Source organism: Prionailurus viverrinus, chromosome C1, assembly GCF_022837055.1.
Source record: "Prionailurus viverrinus isolate Anna chromosome C1, UM_Priviv_1.0, whole genome shotgun sequence".
Taxonomy (NCBI): Eukaryota; Metazoa; Chordata; class Mammalia; order Carnivora; family Felidae; genus Prionailurus; species Prionailurus viverrinus.
In genome coordinates, this window is record NC_062568.1 from 17,980,996 (window position 1) to 18,007,500 (window position 26,505).

Below are 26,505 nucleotides of genomic sequence, written 5' to 3' on the forward strand. Positions count from 1 at the left end.
AACAAGCAGCAACCTCTTTGACCTCAGCCACAGCAACTTCTTATTTGACATGTCTCCAAAGGCTAAGGAAATAAAAGCAAAAATGAACTATTGGGACCTCATCAAGATAAAAAGCTTCTGCACAGCAAAGAAAACTAAAATTAAAAGGCAACTGACAGAATGGGAGAAGGTATTTGCAAATGACATATCTGATAAAGGGAAGCTATTCCTGCAGCCAAGACTACACTGTATGTTAGCTGACTTGAAAATAAATAAATAAATAAATAAATAAATAAATAAATAAATAAATAAATAAATAAATTTGAATTTCAGGTTAAAAGTAAATTAATAAAAAAATAAAAACACTCTGAATAATTAAAACATTAGAAAAATATTATATTTTAGAACATACCACAATCATCTATTAGAATTCTCATCTAAGCCAAAGGTGATGAAGATTAAAATTAGACACTAGTGTTAAAATTTTAGTTATAGAAAATGAATTAGTCTTATAATCTACCATATAACATAGTACCTATAATTAAAAACACTGTATTGCATATTTAAAATTGTACTAAGAGGCTAGGTTTTATATTAAGAACTCTTATGACTACTACAAATAATAATAATAATAATAATAATAATAACAAAATCAGTAATAATAATAATAATAATAAAAGAAGACAGGAAAAAGCTTTTGGAGGTGATGAATATGTTTACGTCAGGTATTGATGATTGTATATATTTCTTCATGGGTGTATACTTATCACCAGACTCATCAAGTTGTATACATTAAATATGTATAGCTTTTTCTATGTCAATCATACCTCAATTATTTTTTGATTCCAGTATACTATTATATATTTACTAAATCTGCATAATATAGAAACATAATAAGATTAAGAATTACATATGATTATTCCAGATAAGCAAATGGTGCCTATTTGAGAATTAAAACATATCTTAAATTGTCACTATTTTATATAGAAATAGATCCAAATTGTATTATTAGGAGCCATATTTTCTCATGCAGAGTATGCCAAACATTATTTAGCTGAATCTTTATATGTCAGGTGGGTTATGTTATTTATTCATTAATGCCCTATATTTGTCAGTCAGGAGACAAAACTTATACTTACCATTTTAACAGTAAGAATTTAATATATAAGATCGTTAACTATGTATAAAGTTGTTAACAGGGTAAATAAACGGAAAAAGAGCAGTGTTCCTCAGCTCAGAAAAGGGGCGATGGTGAACTGGGAACACAGTCCTCTGAGAAGGGGGTGCCTGTCTGCAGGAGCTAATGTTTTTGATGACAGCATGATACAGCTGTTTCTTCAAGCACTGGAAAAACTGCCAACTGGATTTAGCTGCTGTGATAAGAACAAAGTGATGTTGCTGAGGTGAGGTGTTGCTAGGGTGATGCTGACTAGAACTCCAAGTCCAGAAGAAGCCCATAGGAAGGAGACAGGGAGCAGAAAGTTCACTTTTACCCCCTCAACCTTGCAGTCTCCTACAAGCACTTCCTATTGCCAAAGCCTAACAGAGGCTACTAGCAAAGCAAAAATGTAATCTGCAAAGTTCCAGGTGCAGCATCACAAAAAAAACAGATATGGAAGCGTGAGTTTGGTGCTGAGAAAAAACAGCATAATTAATGGCATATGGCCTTAGAGGACAGTCAGCATATGCATAGGAAAGAGCATATCCTTTCAACAAATCCTCCCAGAAAACCTGTTGCCTTTTTGCAAGCACCTTATTTGCCCTCTCTTCTAAATATGTTACCTGTAATTCAAGACAGGATGGAGAGAGTTTATTCAAGATACCTGTTTTACCCATAACCCTGAATCAATAGTGTCTCCCTCTACAGTGAGTTAATTTTTCTCTTACAAAATAAAGTACAATGGCTCAGTGACAATTGTTTATTAAAATTTCTAGGAGTCATTATCACTTCTATTTGGAATCTGGTACTGTTTCAATAATTAAAGTAATCAGAAGTCTGATTGATAGTTTATAATTCCTTAGGTACCTGAAGCAGTCAGGATATTTGATAGTAGCTCTTTGGATCCTATTTTTATACCTAATAGGATATAATAATCAGACATAAATGCAGGGATGATAGGTATTTGACACCATAAACATAATAGATTTGTCTAACTTGAATTTAGATAAAAATATTAAACTTCTATATCCATACAGGATTGTATAGGACTTTTTATACATCAAATCACATTAGTTTTTGCAATTTGTGAATTGACAAGAAGCATTTAATTTGGGAAAATATGTCAAAATTAAGCATAAAGCAAGTAATTATCTCTGTCATATTTATGTCTATTAAATTGCTGGTTTGATAATAAAGCAATCTTGTGAAGGGAGAACTAAAATTCTAACTCTTTAAAATAAGTGTTTCTCTTCTGCCTAAAACAAATGACCCTCCAATGAAACAATTCTAATCTTATTCCATTGGCTTGATCTTTATACTTACATTTATAAAGGACTCGTTATATCAACAATGATTAATAGAGTTACAAATGGATTTCACAGAGATTATTTAAGCAACTTTCTATGATTTTACCAACAAGTTTTTTTTTTTAATGTTTCCTGGTGGGAGCATTGAGAGAAGAGCATTATCCATGTATATTTACCAATGTAGAGGGTTAATAATGTTTAAAGTACTTCTTACCTATTAACATCCCAGATTTTACTAGTTGTATCCAATGAGGAAGAAGCCACAAAATCACCACAGGAGTGCCATGTGCAGGACCATACTGCATGGTTGTGTCCTTCAAAGGTCAAAATGCAATTGCCTTTAGACAGGTCCCATAATTTAACTGTAGTGTCACCACTTGAAGTAGCCAACTTGTTGCCACTATTTGCAAGAAGATAAAGAAGTAATTTGTTAAAAAGTCAACTCATAATTAATTTTTATGAATGGTTATATGCTATGAGTAATGTGTGTGTGTGTGTGTTTGTGTGTTTGAGTTATTTCTGCTTAAAAGCATTAAAATGGCATACTAAATGCTTGATTTTTTTTATCTTGAGTCCACATAATTTGATACTAGTATTTTTTAGTAATGCAGGGTGATGAGAAAAACTGTTGTTCTATACTCTATAGATTAATTCTTCTATATTCTTCTAGATTAATTCATGAAATAAGCTTTGTGTGTGTGTGTGTGTGTGTGTTTTTTTTTTGTTTGTTTGTTTGTTTGTTTTTAGTGTATTCAGTGTATTAGGTTTCAGGCTATGTGTTAGGTTCTGTGGATAATGTAACCTCAGAATGATGAAATTTTTAGACATAGGCTAAAATAATTTCAAAAACACAATACAAAACAATAAGTCAGCATTGCTTATGTTTAGATTAACTAAATGTTCCAAGAATACAATTTGGATGCTAAAGGAAGTGAATCAGGAATGACGAGATTTTGAGCTACATCTTGAGAGATGAAACATTTTGAAATAAGTGGTTAAGGATGAACCATTGGATTTTCCATTTAGGTCATGAGTAGATGTTTGAAAAAGCAGTGACTTTAAAGCGGTAGACACAATGCTAGTTTAAGAAATGAGCGGACGTCAATGATATAAGCAGAAACATCTATGATTTTTTAGGTGCGCCTAGGTGGTGCAGTCAGTTAAGCGTCCGACTTCAGCCAGGTCACGATCTCGAGGTCCGGGAGTTCGAGCCCCGCGTCGGGCTCTGGGCTGATGGCTCAGAGCCTGGAGCCTGTTTCCGATTCTGTGTCTCCCTCTCTCTCTGCCCCTCCCCCAGTCATGCTCTGTCTCTCTCTGTCCCAAAAATAAATAAATGTTAAAAAAAAAATTAAAAAAAAAAAGAAACATCTATGATTTTTTGGTAAAATATCAGTTGCAAGAAAATTTCAATTCCATCATTTCCTTCACATCCATCTGCATTGAATGCTCTATGTGTTTTCTTAGTAACTTTTCTTCCCCTGAATATAATGAACTGCTTATCTGTACTCTTTTCCTGTGATTTTGATTGAGAACTGTTTCCTCTCTCTGTTTCTGTGGCATCAAGCACTAGAACTGATCAATTGAAGTACCCAGCAAATGCTTCCAAAATGAATAAATTTATGAATGAATGAATGAGTCTGTGCTATAAAAGAATAAGAAAAGGTACTCAGGATTTCCAAGAGACGGAATGGCAAGATCAAGATGAGTATTTGCTCACTCACTCTTATTTTTTTATGCTGAGAGAAATACATTTTTAAGTGCAGAGAGGAAACAACCACTGGAGAGGGAGTGGGGAGAATTTAAAGGTGGGGAAGGAAAGGTAGGTACAGAGTGAAGAAGTTCTCATTAAAGTTATAAAAAGATATCTATTATTCTGATTAGCAGAATTAAAAAAAATTACTCTATGACAGGTAGTCCTTCACTAATGGACAGATATTTAAAACTGTGTTTTTCTTGGGTGCCTGGGTAGCTCAGTCGGTTGAGTGTCTGACTTTGGCTCAGGCACAATCTCACAGTTTGTGGGTTTGAGCCCTACATCGGGCTCTGTGCTGACAGCTCGGAGCATGGAGCCTTCTTTGGGTTCTGTGTTTCCCCCCCCCCCGCCCTCTCTCTCTCTTTCTGCCCCTTCCCTGCTCGCACTCTGTCTCACTCTCCTTCAAAATAAATAAACATAAAAAAAATTTAAACTTTTTCTTTGCAGCTGTTGTTTATTTGTACATATATTTAGGATTCAAAATTTTGCTTTTTAATATTAAAGACTGAAAAATACATTTGTTTAAAAATATACAAGAAGGGGTGCCTGGCTGGCTCAGCCTAGAGAATATGCAACTCTTGATCTTGGGGTCGTGAGTTCAAGCCTCACACTGGGCTTAGAACTTACTTAAAAATATCCAAATAAAAATAACATAAAAAATAATTTAACCATGCCTCTTTTTCAAATCTGTCCTTCTGATGGGCTAGCATACTATTTTGGACATAAGTCTTGCTCTAGGATAACAATTACTATAAAGTATTTCTGCCTGTGACTGAAAACTCAGATAAGTTTTACATTCTTCTCTCTTGCTTTAAACTATGTGACAAAAGAAACAAAAATCACAATAGTGATAATTACAACTGGAATGAAGCAGTTGTAATCACCTTTACAAGTGCCATCATCTGATATTTAGGCTCCCAATTCACGAGTTTGAGACCCGTGTGGGCTCTGTGTTGACAGCTCAGAGCCTGGAGCCTGCTTCGGATTCTGTGTCTCTCTCGCTCTCTGCCCCTCCCCCACTTGCACTCTGTCTCTCTTTCTCTCAAAAATAAACAAAAAATATTTTTAAAATATGGATGATAAGTCTTGCTCGATATAACTTAAAATGTTGTTTTGAAAATCAAATAAGAGAATTCTTACAATAGCACATTTTCAATTCTGGGTGATATTCAAACCTGATATTGTTTTTAAAGATTGTCTTGTGATCTCCAGTTAAGTTTTTATGTGGAATTCGTTACCCATATTTCCATAAATAGTGGAATGGAATCCAATTACTGCCATTACTCCATAGTCTCAGATACCTGTGTCTATCTGCTCAAGAGGACTATTTGAATTTGTAAAAGGACTATCAGTCACAATATTCTCACTATAGAATATGTATGCATTATTTTATGTAGCAGAATAACACATAACCAAATTATATTGAAATATTTTCTCATAGTTTTTATAGGTAAAAGATAAAAATTTTGGTTTCACTGAGCTCATAAAATGATTATTACAAGAAAAGCTCTAAATTTAGGATCTAGATTACTTGGAAAACATTAAGGCACATTTGATTTACATTTAATGTGCCCAGTTTGTGAGAGTCCCGCAAACTTATAAGTAAAAGTTGAAACAAAAACGGCTGAGAATGTTCTCATCAAAGTTATTATAAACCCTTAGCCTTTGATACAGAGCTGCTGGATGCATTTAGTTGGTGAGTAAGGCCACTGTGACAGAGTAAAGAGAATGCCAGTCCACACAGAGAATGGTCTTTTTTGAAGTAAACAGCTCCCACGTCCAAGTGTTGTTCCCTTTGTTCCTATATGATACACCCTTCTTTTGTGTAGAAATCTAGAATCAACAAAGAATCATAAATAAAGTGAATTCAGAAGACAGCATTATGTGCAGATATTATGGACTCTAGCAAAAGCAGAGAGGCGACATTGAGTGTTCAAGAAAGACCAAGCCTTCCCTGCCTGGCTGTAAAACCACTGCCCTTACTGGGTTGGGTGTATTGCTTAGAGCTCCAGATACACCTTTGTCACTTGCTTCAGAAACTTCAATTGGATTTTCAGCTTAGTCTTTCAACTTTTACACAGGAATGGCAAGATGCTGGCAAGTGGACTCTTTCGTGCCTGGTATACAGTATTTATAAGACATACTATTTATATTGGCATGCATGAGTGATGTGCATATTAAGGAAATATTGGCATGCATGAATGATGTACATATTAAGGAAAGAGATTTCCATTGTACATAGATCTGTGTTAATAGAATGGAATAGCCTACATAATTCAGGGTTGTGTATATGAACAAGTTTATGTAGAAAAGACATCTTGGAACAGAGGACAAAAAAATATAGAATTATAAAACTACTAGCATGTTACTAATTTACTAGCATGTAACTAATTTAATGTTTTTTAAAAAAAAATTAAATATTTTTATTTATTTTTGAGACACAGAGAGACAGAGCATGAGCAGGGGAGGGGCAGAGAGAGAGGGAGACGCAGAATCTGAAGCAGGCTCCAGGCTCTGAACTGTCAGTACAGAGCCTGATACGGGGCTTGAACTCACAGACTGTGAGATCATGACCTGAGCTGAAGTCGGACGCTCAACCTACTGAGCCACCCAGGCGCCCCTCTTTTTATTTTGTATTATCCTCTGTATTTATGTTATTGTTTAGGTTGCAGATGCAGAAGGATAGAAATTGGTAGGTTAGTTTACGAAACTTTATGTGGAGATGATGAATAATGCTGTCATCCTGGAAATAAGATAGAGATGCCCAGGAATGCCTTTAAACTTTTAAGTATCAATTAATATCTTTGGGATTATTTTATTATTTAATTTTCTTATTGTATCCAACATACTTCTGAGTATTCTCTAGTTGTCATTCATATGCATGCATGCATACATACATGCCTATGACACATTACAATTGAATATTCTTGAAAAACATAACCTGGATAATTATAATATTTTGATATATATCCATAGGTACTAAAATATAGTTCTCATTCTTTTAAAAATTATGTCTCTATGCATACCTTATGACTCTGACTGGAAAAAGTTGTTTTGAGAATATTAAATCTAATCTTTTTCAGCTATCTAAAAACCTTTACATTTGACACTTTATTTTCCTTTCTTTCTTTTGACCCAATGTTCTAGAAGACACAGGAGATTCATTTATTCATTTCACAGTTAGTCACATGCTTCAGACACTGTACTAGACAACTTAATCCATCATCTCTCTGTGCTTCTCAAACATACCAAGCATGTTCCCCTCAGGGTATCTGTACACCTTTCCTTTGACACTAAGATGTCATCTCCCATGGATATTCCCATGGCTCTCCATGACTTCAGTTGAAGACTTTTTCTTCAACTTCACCTTATCGTGGAGAGATTCTCTGACAATGACAGTTAAAATACTGTATCACCCTAACTTTTTGTCTCTTGCTGTTACTCTTTATAGCACTTACTACCATTCATTAAACTATACATCACTTATTTATAGTCTCTCTCTCTCTGCCAGTGGGATGTAGCAGCTATGAAAGGAGGAAATTTTTTTAAAATTCACTCCTATATCTCTAATCCCTAGCTTCATACTTAGTACATAGGGAATCTCAATAAATAACTATTGAATTAATAAATTAATGCATGAAATACAATTATGAATATGACAAATTAACTAAAGTCCTATTCTAATGGATAATTTCTCAGGGCTTATAAATACAAAAAAAATAGGCAAATGGATCTTATATCCTATTATTGGATTTCTCATTTGAATATTTATTTTTCAAAAGTAGCTTTATTGCATGACATGCTAAATTATTTCTTTCTGAATTCTGCCTGAGTTACTATATATACATAATTTCAGATTGTGTTGGGGTATATTATTATATAGGTTCAGGAAAATAGCATATCTCCCATTTACCTCATATCTTTTTTAGATAGATGCAGGACATAAATTCAGTGAATAAATAATTAGCTCACATAAAGTAAGTTGCAGAAACAATAGATCTTCTACCCCTAGTGAAAAGTCTAATTCATGGAGTATTTGGATTGCCACAATAGGGCATTTAATAAAGTCACGTTTGTATAACAATTTCCAAGCATTAGGTATGAATCATACCACTGGCCTCCTAACTGCTCTGCCCTTGTCCATCTACAATCTTTTTTCAATACAGAAGCCTACAGGATCCCATTTATGCTCCTCTTCTGTGAAAAAATGTGCAATGGTTTCTCATCTCCCAGAGTAAAAGCTAAAATCCTAAAATGAATATGACCCTCCATGACCCACCTACCACCCACCTAGTTACCACTTTGATTTTTCCTTCTACTACTCTTCCTCTCTCTCCTCCCGCTGCACAAGGCTTTTGCACATGCTGTTCTTCCTTCCAGGAATGTCCTTTCCCAGAAAACCAATGACTGGTTCTCTCTGTTTCTTCAGGCCTTTACAGCAAGACACATCAAGGAGACTTATCTGAACAGCAGTCTCACTTCTGACATTAAACTCCTTTCCTATTTTTTTCCTATAGTACTATCACTGTTAACTCACTATATGTTTTACTGATTTCTCTTATTTATTATCTACTCTCCTCAGGTCCTCAGTTTTGTGGGCCTCTGCTTCACCTAGTTCTTTACTGCTCAGTATCCAGAGAGTGAATGCCTTGTGTTAGATTCCACACCCTGCCTGAATCTAGTTTTTAGAAAAATATATTATTTACTAACAGCCTCAATCCTACCATTTTGCAGAGTTTAAAATTACCATCTCTCTGGGCCTAAAAATGTGAAGACCCAGCTATTACCCCTCTTCTCAAAACATTCCAGAAGATTCCTCATTTTCATTCAGACCAAGACTCAGGCCTCTTTCTCATAACACCAGAAGCAAGAGCTTGCCATTTCTAAACTCCCTGTTTCTGGTCCTGTGTTCACATGGTCCATGGAACAGGGAAGCCACTCTTTATTAAGAATGATATGTGAAGCAGGCCTTCTCTACATTCAAACTTGGCCTGCACATCACTGAGTCTGCATACACACTTAAGAAATTTCTACAACCCAACTTGTTTTCTAGTGCTTGGGTCTCCCCAACCAGTTCTATGCTATAATTAATTATTGAGTTTTTAAAGCTCATTAACTTATTTAGTTCCTCCTGAGTGTCCACTGTTTACCAGAGATGCAAAAGATATGAAAGATGAGAAGTACATATTCATCAAATTATTTACATTTTTTCTTTAAAAAATTATTAATGCTTTATTTTTGAGAGAGAGAGAGACAGAGTGTGAGTGGGGCAAGGGCAGAGAGTGAGGGAGACACAGATCAGAAGCAGGCTCCAGGCTCTGAGCTGTGAGCCCAGAGTCTGATGTGGGGCTCAAACTTGTGAACTACAAATTCATGACCTGAGCTGAAATCAGATGCTTAACCGACTGAGTCACCCAGGCACCCCCATCAATAATTTAATAGATGACATACAGGATATAGTGATAGCACAGGAAGGATATAATACGTTTTCTAGTCTTGGATGATGGTCAAGAGGCTTTAAAAAGTGAACACACCTGAACAAAATCTTTATGTATAAGAAAGTGTTCACAACGTGAAAGTAGGAAAGGGAAAAGGCTGAGTTCTCAGCATGTGGCAACTGTGGCATAATCAGAGATTTTTAAGTATCTTGCATCCAAGAAGAAAAGAGTAATGGAAAAATTAATCTAAATAGATACACAACAGTCAAATAATAAAAGACCTTTCCTGCAGTCCTAAAGTATATTTATCTATACACTTTATATGGCTATGAGGAGAGATTAAAGGGTTTTAAAAGGAGTTAGAAAAGTAGTCAGATATTAATTTTAGGATGTTAACACTGGGAATATAACAAAGACCAGATTTTTTAAGGAAGAGCAGAAAATACATTTGAGAATTGACAGTAATTTGTATTATAGGCTTGCACTTCATTACTGGATTTAGTTATTTTGAGATCTATGCTTTGTATAATCACAGTCATTCCCAGGTTTTGGTAAAGGATTCTCAAGTGAAGTGTCAGTCTCACACCTATCTGTTCCACTTAGCTGAAGAATTTTTTCCAAGTCTAAGGTGGTACTGAGAGGGGGCATGCCATTTTTCAGCAGAAAGCTCTGCTCTAATGAGACTGCTTCTTTACTTTGTTTTGATCTCTGATCTAACTTAGTCCTGGACTGCAGAATTTTTCACTATACTCATTTCAGGCTTTCAGGAGTACATGGTAACCCAAATATGTGTGTGTGACGCTGAGTTCAAGTCTTAGGAGGACTGATTTGACAAAATATTTAAGGTCAACAGAGACAGGATGCATATTTCATCACCTGAAGCCAATGTACTGCCTGAAAGCCTTACAATGGATTGGAACAAGATATTTCTAGGGTTCTAGAAGAAGCATTGCCTCTGTTTCTGGTATAAAATAAGATGTTTTCCATAATTGGAAATATTATAATGACAATTAGGATACATTTAAAACTAGCTTATAAAGTGAATTCATGTATCACAGAATTCTAGAATCTCAAGGCTGGGAGAGCACTCAAATCCATGTAATCTAATCACACTTCCCTTGTTTAATTATTTCTACTGATATTCTATCATTTTAATGCCCAGCCTCTATTTAAAACTTATAATAACAGGAAATGCAGTTCTTTGAGTTTTAAGTAGCTCTGTTATACAGTTTTCCTTTTATTGAGCTTATTTTCTTCTATAAAAAAAAAAAAACTTCTCATTAAAGTCAATTATAATCCTCAGCATCATTCCAAATTCAAATAATCTCTCTTTCACTCCATAGCCTTTAGAGTAGAGGAGGAAATCTATCATGTTCTAGAAATGACACTCCGTTCATCTACTTTCTTTCTTTATCACCCAAATATTATTTTCCATGCTACTTCCACTAAGAGGTACACAGATATCTTAGTAGCTGTACATCTACTCTGCTTAAGCCGCCCCTCTATGGTAGTTTCTTTTTTTTTTTTTTAGCGTTTATTTTTTTCTGAGAGAGAGCACAACCAGAAGAGGGGCAGAGAGAATGGGAGATGGAAGATCTGAAACAGGCTCTGCACTGCCAGTGCAGAGTGTGATGCGGGGCTCGAACTCATGAACAACAAGATCATGGCTTGAGCAGAAGTTGGACACTTAACCGACTGGGCCACCCAGGCAGCCCTCTGTGCATCCACTCTAACTTGAGTCATGAATGGTCTATTTCTATTGAATAAGGCATATGTTTGCATTATTCAAATCCAATCTTTTATTCTGTCTCTTCAAATGTTGGTAATAAATATAAGATTATCTGTACTTCCACACATTGAAATGTAAAATTATGGTATGTAATTTCCATTCTCTGAGGCATGGGAGATTCTTTCTTATCCTTGCACTAATTACTTTTCATGTTTCATTTTCAAATTATTATTTTTCTTTCCAAAACAGATCTATTTTTTTTTATAATGACCAGCCTCACATTCAGATTGAAATTCTCTTGATAAGATCAGTATGTTTCATGACAAACAAAGCTGTTTCCAATATTCTCAGCTATACTGTATTTCTGTCTGGGAATCTAACTGAGCACTTCATTTATGAATCCACTTTTCAGAATTCCAAACTTCATTAATTTAAATCATGTTTAAAGCCAGCTGTTCACCTGTCCTGCCCTCCATCCCTGCTAGTGTAGACAAGAGAAAGAAGTAATGGTAACAACACACATCTCCCCAAGACCTCTGATTTCCTGTGGTTTCATGATTACTAAAATATTTTACTGGTCTTTCTGGCAGAGTTATCTCTGTTCCACCATAAAATCAGTGGAGTGGATAGGGAAACAACAGATATGATCTCAGTAGATTTTCCAGAAAATTTCTAATAAACTCTAGAAAATTGCACAAATTTCACCTGAATTTTCCATGTCTTCATAGATTAGATCTCCTTCACCAGTTCTGTAGCGTTCATCAAGGAATCAATAAACATCAGAGTAGGTGTTAGTTTACCTTCTAACTGTGTGAATTCTACATCTCAAGCCTTAAAAGTTTAAGTAAGTAAGATCCTTTAAGGGTACTAAATTCAGTACTCAGTAATAGCTCCTAATTGTTCTGAATAAGGTAAATTATAGTATTAACAGAAGTTAGAACTCTTGTTTCAATCGCATCTTTGCCATTTAAAAGCCTTGTTGTTTGTGAAACAGTCATAGTATTCTCAAACTTAGCATTCTCGTCTGTAAAAGGAAGAAATGATGCCTTTTTACCTGACTCTCTAGTGTGGATCAAACTAAGAACGTTTGCTAAAGTATAACCCACAAAGCAATTATGAATACCAAGAAGTAAAGTTTGTGGATCTCCATACCATAGGTTCCGAGGAGCTGTCACTTGCATGGAGCACACAACTTTAAAAAAAAAATTAGGAAAAAAAAGTAATTTAGGGGTAAGAAATGCATTGTTTTTTAGAAGGATGATAGCTCTTGTTGCCATCTTCCAGGAAGTCATCCCTTACTTTAAGAAAGGATGGGATTTTCTAAGCAGAATAAATGTGAACCCCTACAGTGCAATCACTCCATGTAAGGACTAAATCACTGGCTATGGAATAGTTTGCTATAGCAGAAGCTGGAATAAGAAATTAGATGTATATCATTTGAAGATAGGGATTTGCCCTATGTGCAATAAGCTCAGTGTCTGGCAGTGACCCACTAGAGCAATGCACAAGCTTTAGCAGAGATTAACGACAGACAGCATGACACTTGGAGAGTGAAATCTCTAGAAAATAAAACAGTATGATGCTGAATGCTTGAGGAGATGCATGTGGATGTAGGAAAAAAGAGAAGGGGAATTCACATCTTTAAAGATATTTAAGAGATCTTCTTAAAGGTGGTCAAAGTCATAGGTATAAAATGATTGGGTGTGGAGAAACTGATGAGAAAGTTTTAAATATTATGTGAGATTCAGAGTAAAGACTGCAGAAACACAGTGGGTATAGGGAACAGCACAACAACCAAATAGTACCAGTTTATTGTTATTACGCACTTACTGAGAGGATAATGATGTTAAAATTTGGCTGCAAAGCATAGTCAAATATGTAACAGTGTTAACTTACTATTCATTTTACTAAATTATGTTTAATTATATTATCTTTAATCACTTAAAAAAATACCAACTAGGGAATTCTAAACAAGTTTCATCTAGAGTAGAATAATATGCATTTGAGTGACCTCTACTGATGAACTGCATGCTGGGCTTGTGTCAGTTTGGGTCAGATAATCTCAGAATTGTTTTACCTACAGATCTGTCTACCTGTATAAATGATCGTCATCTCCAAATATAACAATGACAAAAGCACTTTGGAAGCTGTAAAATATTACTTAAATATTATACTCATCTCTGGCTAATGAGTATTGACACATAGCAAACACAAATGACAATTTTCTTCATTTTAGCCCCATAAATATATTTTTAAAATTTACTTATGTTGGTACTATTTGAAACTCTTAAGGGTGGCCCATTAATAGCATAAATATGCATAAGTAAAATTATGTTATTTGCTTTTTAATTTATATTCTATATTTATAAAATTATATTTTAAAAGATAAAAAATAAGCTAGAACCTCAGCAATCTAAAAATTAATGATGTGTCCAAATTTAGAAATACTCTGAGGAAAACAAAGCTTAAGAACACACTATACACCCAAAAATGAAATATTAATGTATAAATCTAACAAAATATGTACAAGATCTATATGAGGACAAACTATAATATTCTGAGAATGAAGTTAAAGAACTAAATAAATGAAAAGATATTCCATGTTCATAGATAGGATGACTCAATATTATCAAGATGTCAATTTTTCCCAGCTTATCTAAAGACTTAATGCAATCTCAATCAATATCTCAGCAAATTATTTTGTGCATATTGACAAGCTTATTTTGAAGGTTATGTATATGGAGAAGTAAAAGCCGCAGAAGAGCCAACCCAAATTCAAAGGGACATATGTATCCCAATGATTATAGTTATGTTATCTAAAATAGCCAAATTATGGTAACAGCTCAAGTGTCTACTGACTGATGAATGGATCAAGATGATATATATATATACACACACACACACGTATATACATTTACACATACACAATGGAATATTTCTCAGCCATAAAAAATAACAAAATCTTGCCATATGAATGACATGAATGGAGCTAGAGTATTGTGCTAAGTGAAAGAAGTCAGAGAAAGAGAAATACCCTATGATTTCACTCATATATGGAATTTAAGAAACAAAACAAATGAGCATATGGAGAAAAAGAGAGACAGACAAATCAAGAAATGGACTCTTAACTATAGAGAACAAACTTATGATGTTACCAGAGGAGAGAGGGGTGGGGGTTAAATATGTGATGGTGATTAAGGAGTGTACTTGTAAGACCACTGGGTGTTATATGCAAGTGTTGAATCACTATCTTGTTCCTGAAACTAATATTACACTGTATGTTAACTAACTGGAATATAAATAAAAACTTCAAAACATCAGAAAAAATACTTAAGCATAAAAAAAACCCTACAATATTGAAAGAGAAGAACACCATTGGAGGACTGACACCACCTGACTTCACGACTTACACTAAAACTATTATAATCAAGACTTATGGTTATTGGTGAAAGAATAAACAAATAGATCAATAGAATAGAATAGAGAGCTCAGAACTAAACTCCTATAAATATAACCAACTGATCTTTGACAAAATAGCAGTGACAACATGATGGAGCAGAGATAGTTTCTTCAACAAATGATGCTGGAACTGGACATCCAAATACCAAAAAAAAAAAAAAAATTGAATGTAGACACAGATCTTACACTGTCACAAAGGTAACTCAAAATGTATTATAGTTCTAAATGTAAAGTACAAAACTGTAAAACTCCTATAACATAGGAGAAAATCTGGATGACCTTGGGTATGGTGACTTTTTAGATACATTGCCAAATGCATGATCCATGAAAGGAATATAAAATGAGCTAGATTTCATTAAAATTAAATTTTTTTTGCCCTGCAAAAGATAATGTCAAGAGAAGCCACAGACTGGGGAAAAAAAATTGCAAAAGACACATGTGATTAAGTACTGCTTTTCAAAATATAGAACACCTAAAAAAAGAATACCTAAACCTCAACAATAAGAAAACAATTTGGTTTAAAAAATGGGCCAAAGACCTTAACAGACACTTCACCAAAGAAGACACATAGATATCTAATAAGCATACGAAAAGATGTCCTGTATCTTATGTTATCAGGGAAATGCAAATTAAAACAATAGTGAGATACCACACACCTAATTAAAATGGTCAAAATCTGGAACAATGATGACGCCAACTCCTGTCAGGGATGTGAGCAACAGGACCTCTCATACTTTGCTGGTAGAATGCAAAATGGTATAGCCACTCCACTTTGGAAGACAACACTTTCTTGCAAAATTAAACATACTCTTACTATACCATCCAGCAATTGCACTCTGTGGTATTTATCAGGAGTTGAAAATATATGTACACAAAAGCCTACACATGAATGTTTATACCAGCTTTATTCAAAATTGTAAAAACATGGAAGCAACCAAAATATCCTTTAGTAGTGAATGGACAAATAAACTTTGTACATCCACATAATGGACTACTATTCAGTGCTGAGGAAAAATGACCCATTCAACCATGGAAAGACATAGAGGAAACTTAAAAGTATATTACTAGTGGAAAAAAAACAAACAGTCTGAAAAGGCTACATACTATATGATTCCAACTATATGACATTCTGGAAATGACAAACTATTGAGACAGTAAAAACATCAGGCTCCTAGAGGTTGGGGGGTGGGGAGAGATGAATAGACAGAGCACAGATGTTAAGGGCAGTAAAAATACTCTGTATGATATACAATTGTGGATATATGCCATTAAACTTTTGTCCAAACTCAAAGAACATACAAGAGTTTACCCTAAGGTAAACCTTAGACTTTGGGTGATTATGATGTATCAGTTTAGGTTAATCCTTGGTAAAAAAAAAAAAAGTATTATTCTGGTAAGTGATGTTGCTAATGGGGCAAGAGGTATATGAGAAATCTCTGCACCTCCTTCTCAGTTTTGTTGTAAACTTAAAATTGCTGTAAAAATAAAATACACTAGAAAATGGGAAGAATGCAATTGATTATCAATAAAATTTTATGTATGAGGGAAGACTTTCTAAGCTCTACATTCATGGGGAAAAAAAACCACTCCATTCTTCTCAAAAATGTTGACAGAAACTAGAAGCTCCAAGTTCAATATACCAATATTTAACTAAAGGTAAAACAAAAAAAAATACCAGTACTTCATAACAAGAGAAATATATTTGAATTATGTTTATTCAAATCAAAAGTAATTCCAAAAGCAAATTAACAAACAGGTAATTAACAAGCAAGAAAATGCAATTCATCTACACACACAGAATAATGGTCAAGAAAATAACTGAAGAAATAGGAGTAGGAGTAAAACCATCTTTTCTGTCTACCAAAATAACAAATAAAAGTCATTTTAATTAATTAATTAATTGATGAGTTAACTAATTAATTAATTTTAGAAAGAGAGGACAAGCAGGGGAGAGGAGGAGGAGGAGGAGGAGGAGGAGGAGGAGGAGGAGGAGGAGGAGAGAGAGAGAATCTTAGGCAGGCTCCATGCTCAGTGTTGAGCCCAACACAAGGCTCCATCCCACCACCCTGGTATCATGACCTGAGCCAAAATCAAGATTCAGACACTCAACTGAATGAGCCACCCAGATGCCCTGCAAGTCATTTCAAATTACTGCTGTTTATCATTAAATTGTTGATACTTTTTGATGATATTAGAAGTTGGAGAAAGAACAGTGGAAATACGTTTGATTCCATTACCTAGTGTGAAACTTCTCAATTGTGTAACAGACCATTTACTAATAACTAATTATGTTTTTGTAGCTCATGCACATTTGCCCAGTTTTCCAATCCTGAACAACACTTTATTGGTGCAAACAAATAATTGAAAGTCTTTGAGAAATACTGAAAGGAAAGTATCATTCACTAATACGACCTTTTGGATTTAACATGATAGCTTTTCTATTTGATTTCACATTTCTATATTAAAGGTTTTCCCTCACACAACCCATGGGTATTGAACAATGCCATTGAAATCATTGGCTTAGAAAAATTCTGAAAAATCACTAAACTTGCCAATGTCTATAAGGCTCAAATTTGCTTAAATGGCTTGAAGGATGCTAGTTTCATGACTGACATTGTTCTACTGAAATTAAATTCAAAGTATACAATTTTCATGAAGATAATTACAAAGCAAATTCTTTAATGTTATCACTGTATACATATCACAATTATTCTATCTGCATATTTTGCCTATCACACTATAAATTTATTCCTTGACAATTTCTTTTTTCAAATAACAGTAGAGAATTTTTAATATTCATATATTCAGATGATATGAAACACTTCACAAACATATAGTATGGTATGTGAGTATACAGTCTAAATATTTCACAGATGAGAAGCTTCCCATGGAAAGGTTTCTATGTGAGTATTTTTCTCAAATTTATCAGATTTCAGATACGTAGGTGTTAATGTGAAAAAAAAGTGTATTTCATGAGACAACATTTTGTTCTTAGCACTGTTGTTTTCCTTATCTTGAAAGATACTTAGTTTGGGGAAAAATATCTATTTTGTTGCTCAAAGAAATATCATGACCATAAGCCCAAGTTTGTCTTGCATAGTTTAATATAATAATTATGATATGTCTGAATAACTCTTCTGAGGTTTTCTCAGAGTGGTAAATTATGCAGAATAAATAGTTAACATGAGAGTTTTGATATCTTTAAGATGATAGATTTTATACTGAGAAGGTAATTTAAGTTGTTGCTTTACACATAATTTAAAATGTTTTATCTGTAGAAGCTATTTTAATTAATATTTGGGATGCAAATGGTTTATCTTTACACAGTTCAATTTATCGATATTGCAATCAAACTGCAAAATTGTTCAACAATTGGAAATACTCCTTATGAAATTGATAATGCAAAGATAATTAAGGTGCAGTCTTCTTTAAACCTGTAACTATTCTTCTTAAGTATTTAATGGTGCTTTAAAATTAGTTAAGAATGTAAAGAAAAAATGTTAAGGAATAAATACACTATATCATCAGAGGTCATTCATAAAAGCAGTTTTTCAACACTGAATTCGATTTGATTTTGTGATGCACATTCAAGAATGTATTAGCGTTTTCCCTTTATAGAAGTGAGGGAAAAAGTGTGTTTTCCTCCAAATCTGATTTTATAATCTAGTCTAGTGAGCATCTCACTAGAATCTCTAGGAATGAGTAGTCCCTACCTTCAGCAATTCTCTCTCTCTTTTGCCTGACTTTCAATCATAGCTTTCCTTTAAATTCAATTTATTTCATTTTAGATCATATGGTTTATAAATTTTTTAAAGCTATCTTAAAATGTCTGCCTGAAGTGAACTATTTCCCTAATATAGAATTCAGAGCAAGCTTTCTCTTTTCATAACATAGAAAATGCACTGATAATTGGTCATATATATGTATATATGCATACATTTATACATGCATTCACATATTTATTATTTAATTTATATGTGAATATATATGAACTAATAATAGAGTAAAATAATTGTAAAATATGTACTATATGCAATATATAATCTATAATATGCATTAAATATTTATTTGTTTAAAGAACTAGCTACTAATATCAAGACAATTCTCTTGTATTGCCAGTCATCAAAGAATAGTTTCAATTGAGCACCGCTTTTCACACCTAATTTGTAATCTAATTTTTTTTATTATGACAAATCACTTACACAACTTCTCTCAAAAGCATGTAGGAGTGGCCAAGCGGAGGATATATATCTGAAAGCTCTAACATATAACTGAGGGACAAATTAACAATGCAATAACAAATATAATTCCTAAAGCAAAAGAATAAAATATTTCCATTAATGTCTCCCAAATAAATATATAATAGCAATATTGGAATTTGAATAACTGCAATGAAGACCTCTAAATACATCAGAAAGAATTTTATTTTTTTATTTTTTTAACATATATTTATTTTTGAGACAGGGAGAGACAGAGCATGAACGGGGGAGGGTCAGAGAGAGAGGGAGACACAGAATCTGAAACAGGCTCCAGGCTCTGAGCTGTCAGCACAGAGCCGCACGTGGGGCTCGAACTCATGAACCGCGAGATCATGACCTGAGCCGAAGTCAGACGCTCAACCGACTGAGCCACCCAGGCGCCCCGTGGAAATAATTTTAAACAGTATTCTCAGCAGGAGAGCCTTGACAGAAAATGAAAACACTGTTAAATAACTCCCATGGAAAAATCAGGAAATAACAGACTATCCTGAGTTTCCTTAGTGGAAAAGGTTATGAACAGAAACACAATACCTATGGTGTGGCATAGAGAAGCACATGATCATCTTCTCAAGGAATCTGGCATTTCACATAACTTAAAATGACTAGAAAAATTCTATGTTTCACTTGTGTTTCAGAGAAGCATACCTTAGGATAGGGCAAAGAGAACCATGTTTCCAGCAGTGGTATCAATTAACCAGAAGACTATATAGACAGAAAAATGAAAAGTTAAAAATTGAAAAGGTAATGGGTGATTGAAAGGTTAAAGATTTCAACCTCAGAATCATGTTAATTCTGACACACACAGCTTGTGGTGCCTACTGAAAGGAAGTATGCCAAAGTGAGAGCCTGATAGGCTACTCAGGAAGTACAAAATAGAGCTGTTTGGCAAGCTGAGTAGTAAATCCTCACATTCTTGCCGAGTTTTAAAAATCTGAAATGGAAGCCAAGTTGTGGCTATGATATTGTTGGTGACCATGAAATTAGATGCAAAGGTTTGGGTTGTTTTAATATCTGTGATATGTGGCTGCAATAATCACTACTATGCAAAGGTTCCTATCACAAGCCATCTCTTCTAGAAGCATCATGATACACTGAAAGATTCTTACTTTTGGCTCCACTATTTCCACGAAGAACACTTATCTTCTGCTAACATACACTCTCTACAAACAAATGATCATGCTCTTGCTATGCCTCTTTTATTTACACTCTTTTACTTTAATCATTATCCAGGCACTTTCCCAAATGTCCATCAGCAGTATAATAGAAGATGATTCGAACTAATTGATTTCTTTAAATTAAAAGCCCTAAATTTTACTCCAAAATGACTTACAGAAAGATTTCTTTTAGCTCAATTGGTGATTGTTCTTTAATACAATTGTCTTGTTCATACATCAGGAGATTTCATGGAAGTTCTCAAATATGAGACTAACTGCAGTAGGAACTTTTCAAACCTTGAAAAATATATCTGAATATTAAAATTTTCTGAAAGAAAAATAAGTTATGTATATAATCCTTTAAATGAAGAGAGCCACTTCACAATGGGTCCTTCAAAGTGCAGGGTTTTATAAAGGCTATCAATAAATTTCACAAATATTAAAGAACACCTTTACAGTGCTAGCCTAGCTAGCTTGCTAGCCACTAAAGGTTTAATATAAAAAAGGTACCAATTGTCCTGTGTCTCAAGAATGTCACAATATAAAGAAGAAACTAAGACTCTACTAGGTAATTGAAACCTATCACTTGAGAATACTGGGTCCCATTCAGAAATTATCAGGTTCTTAGTCCATGAGAACAATAATACATGTAATTTACTGTCAACGTATTACAAGTTCTTAGCAGAAAATTTAGAGTTACAGATAAGAAAATAAACGTCTATGCAAAGCATCCACAATCCTTGTACCTTCAAGATAAGCAGTGTGTTTAGTTATATTTTTCCAGAATTATTTTTCTGAGACAACTAAAGCAGACAACTAAAAAATACAACATAAAAAAGCCTAAGCTCAAAAACATGTAACTTCTTTAATCAAAATGATATAATCTCATTATAAAAGGAAATTAAAAATAAAACAAAAAAATACAAAGAACATATGAAAAAAGATAAAGTATAATTTAATAATACACACAAAAATTCTACCATCCAGGAATACCTACAATCGGTATTTCCCAAAATCAATTTTAGACTTCTCTCTACATGTTGCAGCTAGACTCTATAGCTTAGTTAAGAGTATTATGGCAATGTTGATTTCTTAGTTCTGAGTTCTGTTAATTGCATCATGGTTAGGCAAGGTGATAACATTTGTTAGAGTAAGTCAGATGAATACTATCAGGGAACTCTACACTAAATTTACAATTCTTCTGGAGGTCTAACATTCTATTAAAATTTTAAAGTTTTTCAAAATATAAAAAATATTACATGTCACTTTCTGCCAACTCCCAGCCCTGAAGTTCATAAAAATTAAACTTGTTAAACTTCTAGTCCTCACCAGATGTTGATACCTGTAATATTCTTTCCAAGTTTTAGACGATAAGAGCAACCTATTGTCCACACTTTAAATTTTAAACAGATTCAATGATCTTCACTAGTTCTTTAGTAGCACCTTATTTCTTGTAATGCTTTTTTTTATGAAATTTATTGACAAATTGGTTTCCATACAACACCCAGTGCTCATCCCAAAAGGTGCCCTCCTCAATACCCATCACCCACCCTCTCCTCCCTCCCACCCCCATCAACCCTCAGTTTGTTCTCAGTTTTTAACAGTCTCTTATGCTTTGGCTCTCTCCCATTCTAACCTCTTTTTTTTTTTTTTTCCTTCCCCTCCCCCATGGGTTCCTGTTAAGTTTCTCAGGATCCACATAAGAGTGAAACCATATGGTATCTGTCTTTCTCTGTATGGCTTATTTCACTTAGCATCACACTCTCCAGTTCCATCCTCGTTGCTACAAAAGGCCATATTTCATTTTTTCTCATTGCCACGTAATATTCCATTGTGTATATAAACCACAATTTCTTTACCCATTCATCAGTTGATGGACATTTAGGCTCTTTCCATAATTTGGCTATTGTTGAGAGTGCTGCTATGAACATTGGGGTACAAGTGGCCCTATGCATCAGTACTCCTGCATCCCTTGGATAAATTATTGATTCATTTTTCTTTTGGTTAGATAATTTTCATTGCCAAGTATCTTTTTTCAAGAAGGGTTTACAAGCCTATGACTTCAAGTTCTACTATGTTTAAGAAGATTGATTTACTCCTATAATAGTCTTGCTTGTTTTTCCTCAGAAGTTTGCTGGCACTTCTACAGTATTTCTGGGCAATGAGTATGACACATAGTCCTCTGTCACTGCACCTTCATTCATTTGTAGGCAGGATATCATTCTCATGTTTTTGCTGCTGCTGCTGCTGCTGCTGCTGCTGCTGCTGCTGCTGTGATAGATATTTGTTTTATCCAACCAGGCCAGTCTCATGGATTCTGTACTTTCTGAGGTCTTTAATGTTTGGGAATAATTTACAATGTTTGAGTAGACATAATGTACATGGTTCATAGTGTTCTCTCCTTCAACACTATGTGGCTGTTGCTTGATTGTTCTGGTATTGATGGCTGCTGTGGAAAAGTCTGAAATCACTTTTTTTTTTTTTTTTTGCTTTGGTAATTTTTCTACCTGCTTGTTAAGGATTACTTTATTTATACTTGAAGCTCAATAATATTGAAGGATTACTTTATTTATAATTGAAGTTCAATAATTAACAAGAATATATCTTGGTATCAGTGTATTCTAAAACAATCTACCATGTTGTTGTGTAGTTTTAGCTTTTCATTTCAGGGAAATATTTTTTATATCTATAAACAATGCTTTCTGTTTCATGTCAAGGACACCAATTATTCTTACACTGGACGTTTGTTTATGTTCTCCAAATATATTGTCTTTTCCCCACTTTTTCCCAATTATTTTCTTATTTTCTCTGCAGTTATAATGATTATCACAATCTTTCTTGGAATGTATGTATTTTTACTCATCTCTCTCTTGAAAAATTAAAATTTATTTCTAGTTCTATAAGTGTAAATTGTTTTTATATTGTGGGAGTAAATTTTCCTTAACTCTCTTGCCTGTTTCTGTTTATCCATTTGTCTTCCCTTTCAATCTAGAGTCTAAGAGCCAACAATTTTATATTTGTCACTTTTATGCCACTAAAATCTGTGTGTGTATATGTATGTATGTGTGTGTATGGAGAACAACTTAAATGGATCATGTAAATTTTTGTTTGAAGGGGTAGAGAGCTGAGATGTCCTGGAAAATGCTCTTTTCTGATATGTATTTCTTAAATTTATATATTTATTTTGAGAAATAGAGAGCACGAAAGAGGAGGGGCAGAGAGAGAGGGAGAGAGAGAAGCAGGCTCTGTGCTGTCATCATGGAGCCTAATGCAGAGCTCAAACTCAGGAACCATGAGATCATGACTGCTGAAATCAAGAGTCTGACACTTAACCAACTGAGCTACCCAGGCACCCATCTTTTTTCTGATTTTTAAAAAAATATTTCTTATACGCATTTATTTTCTTTAATGTAGAGTATTGTTTTTCCCTAAAGATAGCATGACTTGGACCATTCCTACCAATTCATATGGGCCCTGAAAGATGACATGGCTCTAGTTTGTTCCTCCAACACTTAAAAAGAAAACCTATGACAGTGGAAAGTTACTTCTGCTCTTAAGACTTTTCCTTTATTTTCCCTTAGATGCCTAGAGTCTCCTTCAATTTACATATCTTTAAATTGTGGATTATTGATGAGAAATCTTAATCCATTCTAATTCATCTTTCCTAGTAGTGTGGGTAGGATTGAGGCAAGTATTATGGAGTTAAAGTGTTGTAACCGAATTTTAGCTACTCTTTTTTAAAATTTAGGGCGCCTGGGTGGCACAGTTGGTTAAGCATCCGACTTCAGCCAGGTCACGATCTCGTGGTCCGTGAGTTCGAGCCCCGCGTCGGGCTCTGGGCTGATGGCTCAGAGCCTGGAGCCTGTTTCTGATTCTGTGTCTCCCTCTCTCTCTGCCCCTCCCCCGTTCATGCTCTGTCTCTGTCCCAAAAATAAATAAACGTTGAAAAAAAAAAAGAATTTAATAAAATTTAGTTCATATAGTTACACGCATTTTATTTTTCAATCACTGTTGATGAACTGTGTTGCCATATATTACTGCTTTTGTTTGTTTTTAACCAGGTGTTTGATCCACCTTAATCTACAATATCCCTGAATGGCTCTGCAATGTCTTCTTTTTCTTAAACCATATCAATTAATCGTTACAACATGTTGATGCCATGTTAGCACCATGTTGATCAAAAGTATTCATTTACAGTCATGAGTTATCAATTAATTTTAAGTATTTATTTGATTATTTTAATTTTTATTTATTTTTTTAATATTTATTTATTTTTGACAGAGAGAGAGGCAGAGAATGAACAGGGGACGGGCAGAGAGAGAGGGAGACACAGAATCCGAAGCAGGCTCCAGGCTCTGAGCTGTCAGCACAGAGCCCAACGCGGGGCTCAAACTCACAGACCGCGAGATCATGACCTGAGCCGAAGTGGGACGCTCAACCTACTGAGCCACCTAGGCGCCCCTTAATGTTTATTTTTGACAGAAAGAGAGAGAGAGAGAGAGGGCATAGGAGAAGCGGGGGAGTGGGGGAGAGAGTTGCAGAGACAGCGGGAGACTCAATCTGAAGCAGGCTCCAGGCTCTAGGTTTCAGCATAGAGCCCTACATGGGGCTGGAACTTGTGAACTGTGAGATGTTGACCTGAGCCGCAGTTGGATGCTCAACTGACTGAGCCACCCAGGTGTCCCTTATCAATTAATTTTATAAGAAAAGTTATTTGTTGTTAATATATACAGATTCTATATTTCTTTATTGTTTAGTTTTTTAAACCTTTAAAATATGGCAATGAGAGAGGGTACATAAAATGTTCCTTTATAATAAATGATAGTATGTGATAGAACCATAGCTAAAACAGTATTTAATGGAAATTGAACAGAAGGAGGGAGAAATCACTGAAGACTAAACCCACCACAGAACAGTTCATAGAAAGCATAACATGTGTCTGAACCTCAACATGGGTAAGGCTCTTGGATGGACAAATAAGAAGGTAGAAAGAGGGGAGCCTGGGTGGCTCAGTCGGATAAGCGGCCGACTTCAGCTCAGGTCATGATCTTGCAGTCCGCGAGTTCTAGCCCCGCGTCGGGCTCTGTGCTGACAGCTCAGAGCCTGGAGCCTGCTTCAGATTCTGTGTGTGTCTCTCTCTGACCCTCCCCTGTTCATGTTCTGTCTCTCCCTGTCTCAAAAATAAATAAATGTTAAAAAAAATTTTTTTTAAAAAGAAGGTAGAAAGCATCCAAATGAGTGAGGGAACAGGTGGAAAGTCAAAGTAGAGTCCAGGAACAGGAATAAGTGTTTTGAATTCAGTTTCACAGTTACTTTTGGCTAGGACTAAGTGTTTATGTTAGAGAAAAGGGGGTATGTTAAGACCAGGAAATTGATCTAGATCAAATTATAGAGGGCTTCAAATGTTACTCTAAGGAGCATCATTTTATTGTGTGTCATAAATAATGGATTGCACTAGAATGTAACATGATAAAAAAAACACAATTTTTTAAAATAAATCATTCAGGGCTAAACAATATGGACTTGAGAGAGGCAGGCAGAAAAGTAAAGCAATTTGTGCCATGATCCATAAATGAAACCAAGTCTAAAAGTAGCAACTAGACCATTTGTATGAGGACAAATATTTTTCAATGATTTTAGGAATACAGAAGTAACCATTATGGTTCTCAGTCCTGCTAGTCCATAAGATAAATTTGGGTGAAAATGTATATCTGGGATACTATCATTATATGGGAGGATCAGGGAAAGATGGCCTTAAAAGTGACTTTGAAAGCTCATCTGTGCGTTGAATGTTTATCTCTTCTCAAAATTTGTATGTTGAAACCTAATCTCCAGTGTGATAGTATTTGGAAATGGGGCTTTTGGGAGGTAATTAGGTACTGAGGGTGGAGCTTTCATGATGAGATTAGAGCCTTTATAAGAAGAGACACTAGATAACTTGTTTCCTCTCTATACTCTCCACCATGTGAGAATACAATGACAAGACAGGCCTGGGTGCCTGGGTGGCTCAGTTGGTTAAGCATCTGGGTTTGGCTCAGGTTATGACTTCATGGTCTGTGAGTTCAAGCCCCACATTGGACTCTGTGCTGATAGCTCAGACAGACCCTGGAGCCTGCTTCAGATTCTATGTTTCCCTCTCTCTGCCCCTCTCCAACTTGCACTCTGTCTCTCTCAAAAATAAACATTAAAAAAAAAAAAAAACGAGAAGACAGACACCTGCAAAACAAGTAATGGGCTCTCACCAGGCACTGATCTACCACCACCTTGA

At 34.7% G+C, this 26,505-nt stretch overlaps 1 protein-coding gene across 2 annotated transcripts in view; it reads right to left on the bottom strand.

Annotated features, from left to right (window-relative positions):
* SPAG16 (sperm associated antigen 16) overlaps window positions 1–26,505 on the bottom strand; it is a 1,004,778-nt gene that overhangs the window by 475,174 nt on the left and 503,099 nt on the right. For both annotated transcript variants that reach the window (XM_047872137.1, XM_047872136.1), the window contains exon 12: window positions 2,660–2,845. In XM_047872137.1, coding sequence (XP_047728093.1) covers window positions 2,660–2,845 — 186 coding nt within the window. The remainder of the gene's footprint in view (window positions 1–2,659; window positions 2,846–26,505) is intronic.